Genomic DNA, 15,227 nt, shown 5'->3' with positions numbered 1-15,227 from the left:
GGTTGTTCTTTTGTTTCATAGGAGCTTTAGAAAAAATACAGACACACACAGACACACACACACACACACACACACACACACACACACACACACACACACACACACACACACACACACACACACACACACACACACACACACACACACACACTAAATAATAAGCTATGGGCTTTTCACCTTTAAAAGATGGCACATGTTCTGACCTGACACTGTATTCTTAACAATTTCTTAAAGGGGACATATCATGCTGATTCCTGATATAATACTTACATAAAAAAAATTATAAATTTGAAAACAAGACCTTTCACCCCCTGAATTTTCAAAAAAAAAAAGGGATATTGTATTTTTTCTGATATCCTAGAATGAGATTTGATGCCTTTGAAAATAGGTCATTGACATTTGGCCGCGAGATTTTGACCTTCATGACGACACGAGGATCCTTTCTTTTTATTGGAATAATATGATAAAGCAGTTCCTCCTCTGTGAAGTCAGTTAGTCACACAACCGCCACCAAGGGATACACCCACCAAGAGCCGAGTATAAACGTATAAACTATACATGTTACAGTACCGCTTTGACTCACCACACTGAAGCGTCCTGAGATGATCTGTGTCCAGGTGGATTTTCTTCCTCCTGAGCTGCAGAACCGTCTGGGTCTGACTCAGGGTCCAATACAAAAGGACGTTTCCTACACTCTGCCATTTAATTAGTGCCATCAGTGCCTTACGGCGAAGTTTTGGCAAACAGCAAACTCGCTCAGTCTGCCCCATCCAATATGGCGATTTTGTAAATACTGCCATGCTGCAAAAACCGCCCCTTGGCTCTACCCCCTCCGCCCCTCTGATAGAACTGACCAATCAGAGCACAAAGAGCTGCGACGTTGCGAGGTTACTGGAGGTCATTCTTGAAACGGAGCATTTCAAAGAGATCTTCAGAATGGCCTAAAATGAGGATATTGAGAACACTATTGTGGGGCAATGAAGGAACTAAATGACTTGTACTGAGGGCAGAAATGCTTTACAGGCATCCTAGTCTGACATAGTGAAAAGGATGATATGTCCACTTTAATTACCGTAGCCTGTGGGTCATGTCCAGCAAATTTCTTAGATTTTTCAAAAGTGTGTAAGTCCTGGTGGCTTCTTTGCAGCTGGTTTTAGTTCCTAGTGTCTTTATCAGCCTGGGTGTCCCCGTATGCTTTGCTACTTCCAATATGGCTGCTATAGCGGATTTGCTTCAAAAATCCATGTCAGAAACAGACAGGTGATGTTGGGGAGACTATGTCCATTAATTATACAGTTTTTGATCGGACCTATTGAAATGACAGAATAATTTGTGTTATGGACCCGATACTTATTGGTCCAATAGTTATTTTGCAGCCTTAATATGTATATATGTTTTTTCTTTTTTTTTGACTTAGTCCCTTTAGGGCTGTGGTCCCCAACCTTGGGCCATGGACTGGTACTGGTCCGTGGGAAAACTGATAACAGGCCACACATAAAAAATACTTAGCTTACATTATTTCATTATCTGATTCTGAGAAATGTTTTAATTTAAAAAATGGCTCATTCTTGACGCCAAACCCCCAAGCTAGCAAAATGGACAAAAAAAACAGACATCTTTGGAAAGTTTGTTTAGGCAGGGTGCAAGAGCCAGTGAGGAGATAGAAGAAGAGGTGGTCTGTGGAAATATTCTCTGACATTAAACCAGTCCGTGGCACAGAAACGGTTGGGGATCTGCTTTAGTGGCTAAAATGGTAGTTTTCCACTCAAACAGTTTTGCTGGTGACAAGAGAGATGTATCGTTAAATTGCAATGTGCTCCCTCCTACTTCAAGTCATGAAGATGGGAAAGTAAACACACAAAAAACATTTTTTTTCTGTTCCCAGATTTTTGTTTGCAGGTCAAACACAAGCTGAACACTTAAGGACTTTCCACTCATGAAATATTTTAAAGTTTCAAGCCGAGAGGTCAGTTCTGAAGAAGCTAGGGTTGATTTTTATTTCTCAGCATCGATTCCCTGGAAGCACTTGAAGTTTAATGAGAAAGCTTTCTGTTTGACAGAGAGAGTATGAGGAGGGTTTCCATCGTCTGACTCACCTTCTGGCTCTCAGACATCTGCTCCCCGACCAAAAGTACGACAGACTCCTCTGTGTTTGGTTTCAGCAGTGACTCAGATCTTTTCATCCCAGAGGACGACAACAACAATAAGACAACGACGCAGTGACACAGAAGCAGGTGGAGGTTTAATGCTCTGCAGGTGGGTGCTACAGACTCTGGTTTAGCTTCTTGGAGGATAAACAACAATATAGAAAAAACATTACACCAACGAAAATAAAAAAGGGGGAGATCACGTTTCTCTACGAGGTGCCAGAAAACAATCTGTACAACTTTGAAAAATTCAACCCAAGATCCAAAGGGTGCGTCTCAAAGCGATAATTTCATGCCTCCTCTGTCCTATCTCCTCCTGTCTGACTGACAGATGATCCAGAGGTGATCAGCTGACGCCGTCATCACTGAAACACGCCGCTTCATGTGACGCTCTGGAGGAGAGGATGTCCCATTGCTCTGAAAACGAATCCCCTCCATCCTCTCTCCTAACTTCAGTTCCTCGCGTCTGTCCTTCATCTCTAATGGGAGGGACTAAGACGCAAGTGAAGGACGCAAGTGGAGGAAGGAAGGCTGGACCTTTATCGCTTTGAGACGCACTCAGAGAGTCTGAGCAGGAAAAACAGGATGGGTTGATGAATGTCGCCCTCTTGTGGTCAGAGGAAGGTAACTATCCTATAACAGACCTGAACTCTTATCCTCATACTGAATATTTAAGCAGACATGCAGAGATGAGTAGAAACAGGTTTTCTTGTTTTAACTTCTGTCAGGACCAGCCCGACCCACTGAGAATCAAACGTAACACCAATAAGATCTGGTCCTCCAGGGGATCCAGTCCTCCAGAGGATCCAGTCTCTGAACAGATATGAAGTCCTTCTTTGGTCCAATCTAAACAGTTATTTTGAATACCATATTTTTACAAACAGGCGGAGCAGCTGGGTACAGGTTAGAGATACAAACAGGGTCTGCTGAAGAACCGTACGCAGGTGGACCAGAGAGCTCTGTTAGTGAATCACAACAAACACACGTTATGTACAGCACAGAGTTATAAGACCATCACGGACTCATCAAGTCCTGGTGCCTTCACCTGCTGAAGCCCAGGTCTCTGTTTGAAGGAGTTTATGTCACAAACATTTACGGTGAGAACAGTTTTTGAGACCTTCATGCAGTGTGTCCCAGCTCCAGACCTGAACTCAGGTTTCTGTAACAAAGAAAGCTCCTGTAGGTTTCAGATCTGCCCCCTCCTCCTCCTCCTCCTCCCCCTCCTCTAGTCTCTCCTACATCATACCATGGTCTCAGAGCCCGTCCCTTTCCCGGTGAAGAAGTCCCAGAAGTTGGACACGGTGTTGCTTTTGCTCTCGTCCTGTGGTGTCTGTCTCACCCAGATGCTGCTCTCCGTGGAGCTGCTCAGACTGTTGCAACTCCCGCCCCCCCCGCCGCCCCCTAGCGTGAAGCTGAGCGCGTGTCCCAGTGGCCCCCTGCGGTCAGGGGGCTCTGAGTCCTGGCAGTGGACCCTGGCAGAGGAGGGCTGAGCCAGGCTGAGCAGGTTGTGGTGGGAGTGGAACTGACGCATGTGGCGGATGGATTTACCTGGAGGGTGCTCACCTGGTGGAAAAGAAGGAGAAATGACATATTTAAAATCAAATCAGCCTTATGACTTAAATGTAATAATTAAATAATCACTACTAAATTAAATAATGGGAAAATACAACAATAGTTATAATAATAATAATAATAATAATAATAAATAAATAAATAAAAAATAGATAAATAAAAAACGCATAAAACTTGTACAATTTCAAAGTGTTTCAAGACTTCCTGAACCATCAAGAAAAATATTTAAAAAGTTTTTTCCTTTTCTAATTTCATTCAGAAAAAAAAGGAAAGAAAGAAAATAATCTTAAAATGTTCAATCTGTTTATTTCTCAGACCTGATTCTCTGAGAAAAACTGGGAAAAGGGTAAAATAATGAAGATTTCATACTAATGTTATGTTTTATTTCAAAACTCATCATTAGAATTAGTTTAAAATAAAAAGAAATGAAATCTCAAAGTAAAAAATAAATTTGTCCTGCACTTAAATTTTGTAGAAACTTGGAAAAAATAGTTTAAAATAGGATTGAATTGAATTAAACCATAAATTCTTAAACTTTTTCCTTCCAAAATAAAAGCATGAAATATAATATTATAAAACAATTAAATATTGCCCTTTATTTTCACAAATCAACCAAATAGTATTTGAGTCACAATTTAAAAATTGCAGTATAATTTTTCTTTTTTCTTTTAGTTATTTATTTATTTATTTTTTGCTGAATTCTCTTGAGATAAGAAAAAATGTCACAACATCAAATTTTAGACAAATAATATTTTCAACGCTGGACCCCCCCCAAAAAAAATAGTGTCCAAACAGAACAATTCTTAAGCTAGAGTCAATAAAAGTTAAAAAAAAAAAAAAAAAAAAAAACTAAAACTTTAAAATAGTTGCAATCCCAGTTTGAAATAAAAAGGAGCAAACTAATTTTGCAGATTCTTTTCAAAACCAAAAAAAAAGGAATCAAATTTAAAACATGAAAGATAAAAAAAGCTCTGTTTCATAAACACAGACTTTATGTTGTTTTCATTATGATCTACTTGAACTTCCCATATGTCACAGCTAGGTGGTGCTAGAGCTGTGTCTATGACCCAGCTGAGCTCGGCTGAGCAGGGACTCTGCAGAGGGCTGAGTTTCTTTCTTAAAATAAAAAGCTGATTTAATTTCAGGAAGTCTGTGAATCTCCGGAGGACTGAGTCAAAGAGACCCTCGAGCCCTCAGACTGAGCCTGGTACCGTATCTGTGCTCCTGCCGCTTCCTGTTCTGGTTCAGTTTGAGCACGTTGAGGAAAACCTCGCTGGTCAGGCTGCCCTCACCGCCGCTGCCGTCAGGAGGGAAGAGCGGAGACGGCGGCTCCAGAGGAGACAGGCTCCCGCTGGACGCTCCCACTGAGTCCAGAGACGCCCCTGTGTCCCTCCGGCCTCCGGTCTCAGTGCTGCTCTCCACCGTCAGGTGACTGCCGCTGTGGTGACACACACACACACACGCACACACACACACACACACACACACACACACACACACACACACACACACACACACACACACACACACACACACACACACACACACACACGGTGAGGTCAGGTATTCAGACCTGGTCTAGTCTAGTCCACAGAGAGGCTGTGATGGTCACCTGAGTTTCCTCCTCAGCAGGTAGTCGATGATGTCAGGGTCAGTCTGGATCAGACTCATCAGGACCTCCTGCTGCAGCTCAGCAGAGACCTGGTGGAGAGGTTTGGGGTTAGATTCCTGTTTCAGACTCTACAGTAAGGAAAGTCTCCTGAGCCGTACCGTGAAGAGCCTCCTGTGGTTCTGGATCAGCACCAGAGTCACGCTGATGATGGCTGTGCTGTCCTCAATCCCCACGGCGTGTGGACTCACATCTCCTCTCTCCCTCTGAAGCAGGTTCGGGCCGAAGATGACGGCCAGGTTAGCCGCTGTCATCTTGTTCCCACAAATCTGAGAAAGAGGAAGAAGAAGAGGAGGAGGATGAGGAGGAAGAGGAGGAGGAAGAAAGGTGTTGAGACCCTGAGGGGTCCCGATGGTTTGGTGCGTGTATGGGTGTTTACCTCCTCGTCGTTGGTCCCGATGCTGTCCTGGGCGTAGCTCTGCACGGTGTGTAAGAAGCTGAGGAGGCGCAGTAGCGTGTCACAGTTACAGGGAGGGAGCAGATAAAGGAGGTGCTGCAGGTACTGGAGCTGGTCTGCTCCCCTCAGCACTGCAGGAGGAGGAGGAGGAGGTTTAGTCTCATGGATGTGAGTGTTACAGAGTCAGAGTTTGTGTGTGTGTGTGTGCGTACAGTTGGTGTGCAGGAAGGCCGGGTAGAGCTCTCGGGGCAGCAGGGGGTCGGGCATGTCTCTGAGGAACTCTTTAAGTAACGCTGCCACGTCGTGAACGCTCTGCTCCTCGTCCAGCTGCACGTCCATGCCCAGGTCGAAGTCCTCACGAAGCTGAGGAGGAGAAAGCGGGGTGCAGAGAGACGCTGTTACACCAGGTGTTGTGTGTGTGTGTGTGTGTGTGTGTGTGTGTGTGTGTGTGTGTGTGTGTGTGTGTGTGTGTGTGTGTGTGTTTTCCTCCTGCTCTTCACCCCTCCAGGTGCAGCTCTGGCCTCCTGTAGGAGACCAGGTGATCCGGCAAACCATTGGACAGGTTGAAGAGCAGGAGGGAAGAGGCCAGAGGGTCCTCAGTTGTGTGTGTGTGTGTGTGTGTGTGCGTGTGTGTGTTGACTATCTACACGACTACTTCTGCTTCAGCTGAAGAAGAGTGAACCAGGCTTTGGATTTTTGGGCTTTGCTTGTGTTTGTTTGACTTTGTTAAGAGAATGGTTCATTAGTTTGGCTTCTATATTGTGACTGTGTGAGAGAAGCTTGTTGTGCATTGTTCAGCACTTTTGTAAATAAATCTTTTACTTCCACTTACCTTTAACTCCATCTCTCTTTGTACGGGCTTCAATTTTTCTTACTTCCCACTTATCAAACCATAACCACCTCTGGGTTGTTATGATTGAAGGCTCATCTGGGATCAGACATCCATGAGGTGTGGTATGCCTGTGGTGACCATTTGAGTTTGTCTGTCTCCTGTAACCAGTTAGTTGTTGGGGACTAAAGAACTTGCCACTTTATTTTGCCTTTCTTATTTTTTGGGTGGTAACCATGGGTCAACATCCGGTTAGTAAAAATGAAGCCTTTGTGGAAGCGCTGAAAGCTGTGTTCATCGAGAGGCTAGCTGCAGAAAGACCGGAAGTCACGTACACACCCAGCCATAAAAACAGACTTTTACAGCATTAAAAACATATTTACAGTCTGGGTCAAAAATGGCTTGGGTCTAAAACGCTGATTTCTCTATCGGCACACTCTGTAGGGTGAGTGAGTTTCTTTTTATCTCTGCGGTTTAGAAGTTATTAGGATCATTAGATTTTCCAATCAGGGGCACAGCTCAGGTCACATGACCACAGGGTGCCCTGTGGCTGCTCAAAGAAAAACTCATGTGGCTACGTCTGCGGATTGGTTTTATTTCATCGTTTCAGGAACAGACGGGTAACGTGACTAGTACATGCTCTTAAAGGTAGGGTCAGCAGGAACTTTTTGTTACTTGTCAGTAAACACAACATTCAAACTGGGCTCCTCCTCCTTGGATCAGTGCGAGCAGCAGCACACACCACCACCTCCAACAGTGACTACGTGAACACACTCACTAGCCCAGTGACCACCTGTAGCATCACGTTTCTTCGGGGTAGAGACACTGTGACCAAGTTGTGTTGTTGTGTGGTCCACAAATTAGGCTCGAGTGTCGTGTTTTTGTTACGTTGTGACTTTGGTAGCTGAGGTGATGTGAGTGGATTCATTCGGTTGTGACTGCTTTCCACTTTGTGTTGGTTGCTGTATGTTACTGTTTTTCAGATGTCAATAAGTTTGATGATTTTGTTTGTTAAGTGTGCACCTCATGGTGGGAGCCATCTTTGCTTTTCTGTGGAGCGGTCACCCACTTATTGGATACCTTTTTAAGTTGGTGCTGAGTTTTTGGCTGGTTCTTTCTGATATATTGTCTTCCATGAATGATTGATGTTTTAGCACCTGTGTCAGCAGCAGTCCGTCAGTATTTGTGGTTTCAAACATGTGTAGTGGCAGTTTTTAACACATCGCTGTGGACAATCTTCCCAAACAGGACACCATGACAACTTCTCACCACTGATGTGACGTAAAGGTGGGAACTCTAAACTACAGGAAGGATTGTAAATTTGGGCTGATATGTTTAAATGTTCGACACAATCTTTGATGTCATTTCTCTGCAGACAACAACAGAAAAGTCCCCACCTGTCTCACTCTCTTCTTCGAGCTTCCAACTCTGAAAATCCCCACCGTCTGCAGACCTGGGGATGCCAAATGGAGCAGCAAACAGTGTTATCAAGTTTTTTAACTTCTTCACATGAATACAAAGACAAATATCAAACTGTGATAGCTTCACAGCGTGTCTCATCAGGGACTCCAAATGGTGCCATATCTCACCGTGAGTCTCGATGTGGCTGCAGCACCTCTCCAGCACGCGGGGAACCTGTCTGTAGATCGGGTTCAGGCTCAGCTTGGTTTGCATCCTCGCCTCTGAGGATGATGAGGATGAGGAGCCGCCCGCTGACTTCTTCAGCTCCAGCTCTGCGGGGTGAGAGAGCTGCAGCGCCTCCAGCAGGCGGGACTGACTCTCTACCAGGTCAGAGATGGAGTCCACGGACAGACCGCCCTGCAGGTGGACAGGAAGAAGACACTTTCATCCTGGAAGTAGTTCCTGTAAAGGTTGGGGCTCAGAGAAGGAGACGCTGACAGTAAGCGATGGAGGAGATAACAGAGAGCGTAACGACGAGCGCTGGCAGGAGGAGATGGAAACTCAAAGATCGATATCAGGAGCTCGTAAATCTCTGAAGGCCTGAAACTCCAAACCACAGAGGGATAAATCAGCTCCATGTGTGGTGAAGAGTTTCTGGACCAGTTTGTGAGGAATTCATGAAGGTTTTTAATGAGAGCGATGAAAACACGCTTCAGAGAGGAGAGAGGAGCTCTGGGAGAGGTGTTTCTGCTCTTTGAGCCTCTAAAACTGAGAATCTGAGCTCCAAACACAGTGTTTATTTCACTATGGCTTCACTTTAAGACCAGCAGACTCTCTGGAGGTGGTTTCCTTCTTTTTCTTTTTCTTCTTCTTCTTCACGTCTCCTCTCAGTTGTTAGGATTCAATCTTTTCTCCTGTGAAGGCATCTTTACCCACCCTGTCTCTCTAAAGATCTCAGCCCGGGTGTGTGGAGTGTGAGGAGTGTGTAGAGTGTGTGGAGTATGTGTATGTTGTCAGATATGTAAACAGTGAGCTGTTTCAGTCCAGACGGCTGTCAGAGGGTGAAGTCAGACTCACATTTAGCGGAGACGGATGGGAACATGCTGCCCTCCTCGTTGCCCTCCGTCTGAGTGAATATCTGCTCCTTTAACTTAAACTAAAAATCTGTATAACCAAGATTTTTCTGTCGTTAACAAGTTTTCTGATTCTTCGTCACTCATCCATATGTCTCCTCTATTGAGTGTTCCCCAGCGTTCACCTCAGAGACAGACTCCAGTGACCTGAACTCGATGGCTGGTTCAGGTTTGTTTACTGCTCCCTGCGGCTCTAATGACTCTCATTACAGGCTTTACATAAGAACTGTTTCCAGATCAGCCAGGAGAGGATTACAGGGTGTGACAGCCTCATGCTGAGAGGTTCACAGTCAGAAAACTGACTCTGAACACACCACTGAAGGAACAAACTGAAGAATTCAGACAGGAGAGGGTTAAAAGTGAGATCAGCTGACCAACAAATAAAAACTCAGGTGACACAGACATGGAGACGCACCAACAACTGGGGAAGTAAACATTCAATTTGAGAAAAGGAGAGAGAAGTTTAAGATCACACTGCAAAAACTGAAATCGAAGCAAGTGGTTGTGACTTATTTTAGGAAAAATTTACTTTCCGGTCATAATTAGCTCGATCTTTGGCCTTTAAGTTGGTTGTGTTACTCCACATGGAATATTTTGTAAGATGTTTTTTTTTTTTTTTATGAAAAAAAAAAAATTATAATGAAAAATCTTAAAATTTCAATCTTAATTTTTCTAAGGTCAGCAGTACACTGGGGGATAACAGAAGACTCTTTGAGGAACCAAAAACTGACATAAATACTTGACAGATTTTGTCATTGTTGTTTTTTGTTTTGATTTGTTTTTAGCATTTTGAGCTCAAATCGTTCAATCAACTTCAATCCTAATCAAAAATATTGTTTTTTATTATTCAACCCTTAAAATGCCCATTTGATTACATGCTGTCATTGTTTTTACGATTTAAGAAAAAAAAACCACCCATAATTTTTTTTTTTTATTACACATGTTGGAGGCCTGTGGATTTTTCTTTGGGATCAAGTTTAAACATAGATGAGATAAATAATAAAATTGATTTTGATGGGTTTTTTATTGTTATTATTTTTTGCGGTGTCAGCTTTGTTGTGGCTTGGTCTTTGGTTTGTCCTTTGAGTTCATAGTTTGGATTAACTTGTGTATCTTGAGTTTTTCAGTGGTTATTTGTGTTTCTTGTCTTGTGTTTTCTGTGTTCATCTCAGTTATTCTTGTCCTGTCTTGTGTTTCATGTTCACTGTGTTGCTTCCTGTGTTGGTTTAATTTTCCTTAGCTGTGTCCCAGTTCAGGGGCTGCAGCCTACAGAGGACCTGGCCTTCGTAGCCTGTGTAGACCGCAAGGGCCAAACTGAAATGAGACGGTCTGTTCCACGGAGCATTTCCTGTTTGTAACTCTCGACCTCACGCAGTTCCACCGTCACCTGTCAGGCTTACGTTACTTTTCAAACACTTGAAAAAAAAACTCATTTAAATCAACACAGATATGTTTTTATCATTATTTTTCTTCATATTTTACTTTATTTTTATTTTCTTTATCGTTTGAGTATTGAGTATAGAACCAGAATGAACATGTAAGAGTTAAGCAACGGCGTACATTTTCATCACTTGAACAAGCGCTAGTGGGAATGTTCGATTTAAAAAAAAAAAGTATAAAATGCAAGCTGTTATACTTTTAATTGCTATTCTGAGAGTACTAAATTGATTGAATGTATTGTTTAAATTCCCTACATGAAAAATTCAAAAAACCACAAGTATTTTTTTTTTCCAGAGGACTTACATTAATTAATAGAAATTTTCCAAAATGAGAAGATTTCTAAAGAAGAACTGTATTTTCTCAGTATATTCCTTGAAAAGAGCCCAAACAACACTTTTGCCACTGTTAAACAAAATCTTCTTCAGTGTTTCAAGAATACAATCATGTAGCTGTAGCCAGAAATCCTTCACATCTGGATAAAACAGGACTCCATCTGGGGTTCAGTCATGTCCATCATATGCAACTGGGTCCTCCACCTCCTTGTTTACTTCCAGATTCCTAACAAGATTCTTAATTTCCTTCCCTTTGAGGACATTAGAGGACAAAAAGGTCACATCTTGTGCTATTATAACCACCGCTTTTGATCACACAGCCATCACATAATATAACTATGCTTTCTCTAGTGTCAGGGTTTTATGGAGAAAGACTGGCACAATTTTTCTTTTTTCTTTTTCTATTTACTATGAGATGGGTCAATGTTATGATTGTACATGGATTAACAACACACTCACATCTCTTAACAGTAAAACAGCTTGAATATACAAATGGACATTTAAAGGGTTAAGATAATGAAGATAATTATATATCTGGGGCTTTTGATTAGGATTGAAGTTGATTGAAAGACCTGGGGGAAAAAAACAGGTAAAATGATTAATCTGTTGTATTCTTATAACAGTTTTTTTGTGAAGGACATTTTTGTCCTCTCATATCCTGAAAAAGTCATAACTAAGGAATGTAGCACTACAAAAAAAAAACAAAAAAAAAACATAAAATTAAATTTTGCTACTAATGTTATGCATCTTTAAGCCTGATCTCAAAGAATAGTCTTGAACCCAACATTTATTGTACAGATAATAACATTTTTTATGTGTATTTTCCAAAATTAAAACGGCGACATCATGTAATTAAATGGGCATTTAAAGGGTTAAATAACAAAAACTACTGAATATTTGGTGTTTTTGATTAGAAGTGAAGTCGATTAAAAGATTTGAGGAAAAAAAGTAGAAATTAATAAATCTATTATGATTTTATGGCAGACTCTGGTAAAGGACATCTTTGTCCTGTGTTGACCCCAAAGTGTCGTAAATTAAAGTGACCCATGAGGGTCAAACTGAGCCACATTCACCTGACAAGTTCAGAAACAAAACGTCTTGTTTTCAGACATTAATGACGTCCAAATTGCTGGTAAAGCGTAGAAACATCATTACAATTAATTAATCATTGCATCATTAATAAAGACCTTAAAAGGTCATCTGGCGTCCAGATGGTCGCCAGGTTTTATCCTCAAACTCTGGCGTGCACAGACGTAACTCACCCTCCTCTGTCCTCGGCCGATGTTGTCCATAAACGTCGGTGACATTGGTTTGTTCTGGTTCTCAAAAACAGGTGCTGGAGCCACAGAGTTGGCGGGTGGCGAGCTGGGTCCTCCTGTGATGGACGAGGAGCTGACCAGAGGCTTGCTCCCGTTGAAGAACTGCCTCTTCTCGGCCCTGAAGCGCAGGATGCTGGCCTCCAGGTCCAGACAGTCTCTACGGCTCTCCTTCAGGGCGTCCTGCCGCAGCTTGTGGGCGCGGTCGTTGGCGATGACCTGGGACAGCGGGATGCCAAACGCTTTAGGGGCGGACTCTGCAGAGATCAAGAGGAAAAGAAAGTGCATCAGGGCTCCATCCCAAGACCACTTTCATTTACAGTTTGGACAAAAAAAGCTCAATGACGGTTTTCACCTCTACGCTGATGATGATGTGATTTACCTCTCTGTTTTTTTACAATGTTCATGTAAAGGCGAGGGCGCAGTGACCCCAGAGACCCTCACCACAAAGATTACAAGTTCAAGCAGCCGAGCGGTATAAGAATAGACAATGGATTCACAGAACAGGTAAGAGAGGGATGAAGAGCTAATCCTGTTAGAGCAGCCGCAGCCACACAGCAGACATCAGCAGACATCACACTGTCTGATAGAGGCTTACTGACACAGCCGTGTGAGAGCAGGGGGTAAACATCCTGTCAGCACGGGAACGTCACAAACATACCAAAAACATAACGAGTGGTTCTGAAAAATAACGTACGAAGGCTGGTCTTTAGGAGGATTAAGAACAGACACTCTGTTTGCAGAGAAGTGCAAGGATCCAATCTGTCTTGATCGCTTCTAAGTTGCACGAGAAGCGCCAACGAACCTGGAGCTTAACACTTAGGATCAGAGTGTTCTATCACATCCAGTTTGATGAAATATTTGCTTTTATAGATATTTTCATAGTTTTGCCTCAAACTGCATCCAGAGTGATGAGAAAACAGCAGTTCTTTGGGAGTTTTGTTTGATAAAAGTAAGTGTTGTCCTAAAAGGCTTAGCTAGGTTTTTTTTTTATGAAATACCCAAAAGAAGTATGATATCTTATTTTTTTCCTGCACATTTACTGAAAAAACAAACAAACAAAAATTAAACTACCACAATTACCCATCAACAATAAGACAGCCTATCTTCTATAAACTTTTTGCCTAAATTTTCAGTTAAAATCATGAAAAGAAAATGTAACTTTTATATTCTAAACTACAATGTTGGTCAACACTATGAAAATACTTGACGTATATCAGAAGTTTGAGTTGTTTAAAAATATTTGAAATTTAAGGTGATGGACTGGTACTCATAAGTGCCAATCCCAATTGCCACTCTTTCCCCTCCCCCTTCATCTCCCTCTTCCCCTTAGTCCTCTGTTTTAAGGACCAAGGGAAGGGGTGAAAACACATGTCTTAGAAATGAGCCACTTGATCCCTGCTACATCATCACCTCTAGTTTCTCTCTGGCTGTCTTAGACTCAGTGACTGTTTCTTCTCTTCCAAACTGAACACATTTTTACAAAGTGATGACAAACTGATGTCAGATTAGGACGAGGCATTTACAACAAACAGACTTCACTACCATGAACTGCGTTACATGAGTGATGAGACAGCTAAGCTATGAAAAGCTAACATTAAGCTAACGTTACAGTGTCCAGGAGCTATATAAGGTATAATGTAGCTAAATCTGTAACATTAGCTTATCATAGCTTGTGCAGCTAATGTAGCCCTTGAAAGCAGCTTAGCTGTCCAATTATTCATGAAAAGCAGTTCATTGTAGTGAAGTCTGTTGGCTGTGAATTTGTCATCTTGCTCTGACATCGGTGTAGCTGTTATTAGCTGTAGCTGTCGTTAGCTAGATCGTTATATCAAGCGATTTCAAAATACAACCAACAGTTCAAAACATGGCAAATATTTATGGGGAAAAGAAATATCTGATAAAAATATCCATATCATGTGAAATGTGTCATACTCCTTGGTTTTAAGTGAAGTTTCCGTTTGTATTTGTTTCGAGAGCTGCGCAGCTCTTCCCCTTCACCTAACAGAGAATTGGGACACAACTTCACTACACGTGCACGCACAAAACTAAAGGCCAAGAGGTAGAATTGGGAATTGACCCTAAGACTGGACCTCAGCTTCATCCAGCAGGTTTGGTTAAGTTATAAAATTGGGAAGATCTGTTGAATTGATTTGTTAATAGAATAGAAAAAACTTTATTTATCCCAGAGGATAAATTCAGGAGTCGTCACAGCAGCAATCGAGAAAACAAAAGTAAGAAAGTGCAAAGTGCGAAAAGCTCCGTAAGAAAATAGATAATGACAGCTTGTCCATCATTGTCCTGTCAGCCAGCCTCCAGATGAAGTTCTTCCAATGTGGTGATGGTGTCTGGTGTTAGCTCTGTTAGCCATAGCTGTGAATAGCATGATGCTACTCTGCCGTCTGATATTCCCTCTGTTGCCGGGTTAGCATGTCTAGCTCGTCTATCTTATTGTAGATAGATCTTACATTCCCAATAATGATGGATGTAAGGACAGGTCCATGTCATCACTTCTTAGCTCACACCTGAGAACCAGCACCAGCCCTCACCTTGTGGGGAAACATCAGGCCTCGCATCAGTTAGCATCGACATGCTACATTCTGCTAACAGCTGATCTCATATGTAAACAATGCAGCCATGGTTACATGTAGGATCTCTGGACAATCACAGGAGCAAAAATAGGAAAAATATCACTGAAGACAAAAACAGTTTGGTGTCCATGACCAACAAATGAGCCATACAGCTGATGGAGCTGATGGAGACATATTTGTGGTCAGTGCTCAGTCTCAGTCACCAGTAGTTTAGAGTTTATATCTTGGTTTTGTTTTATCTTTATCTGAGTAAAGCAGGTAAAAATAACCCAGCGACCTGCCTGTGCAGCTTTCCTCACTTTTTGTTGATGAACTGTAAAGTAAACCATTTATTGTCCTGCCACTTTAACCCCTAATCCTCTTACTCTGTGCAGGTTTAAAAGGCGTGAGCTGAACTTGC

The 15,227-nt window shown here is 42.3% G+C and overlaps 1 protein-coding gene across 2 annotated transcripts in view; it reads right to left on the bottom strand.

The window, feature by feature from the left end:
- Window positions 1-2,241: 2,241 nt before the first annotated feature.
- arhgap36 (Rho GTPase activating protein 36) overlaps window positions 2,242-15,227 on the bottom strand; it is a 68,750-nt gene continuing 55,764 nt past the window's right edge. For both annotated transcript variants that reach the window (XM_074661855.1, XM_074661856.1), the window contains exons 4-12: window positions 12,183-12,493; window positions 8,204-8,432; window positions 8,012-8,067; window positions 5,998-6,148; window positions 5,768-5,916; window positions 5,490-5,657; window positions 5,332-5,420; window positions 4,931-5,157; window positions 2,242-3,710 (exon numbers count right to left, since the gene is read on the bottom strand). In XM_074661855.1, the coding sequence (XP_074517956.1) occupies window positions 3,388-3,710; window positions 4,931-5,157; window positions 5,332-5,420; window positions 5,490-5,657; window positions 5,768-5,916; window positions 5,998-6,148; window positions 8,012-8,067; window positions 8,204-8,432; window positions 12,183-12,493 (1,703 nt within the window). In that variant the 3' untranslated portion in view covers window positions 2,242-3,387. The remainder of the gene's footprint in view (window positions 3,711-4,930; window positions 5,158-5,331; window positions 5,421-5,489; window positions 5,658-5,767; window positions 5,917-5,997; window positions 6,149-8,011; window positions 8,068-8,203; window positions 8,433-12,182; window positions 12,494-15,227) is intronic.

The sequence above is a fragment of the Halichoeres trimaculatus genome, unplaced genomic scaffold (genome assembly GCF_033239565.1).
Source record: "Halichoeres trimaculatus isolate MK-OKI-2021-1 unplaced genomic scaffold, fHalTri1.1 fHalTri1_scaffold_22, whole genome shotgun sequence".
Lineage (NCBI taxonomy): Eukaryota > Metazoa > Chordata > Actinopteri > Labriformes > Labridae > Halichoeres > Halichoeres trimaculatus.
Note: the sequence above shows the minus strand (reverse complement) of the source record. Positions and strands in the feature narration are given on the sequence as shown.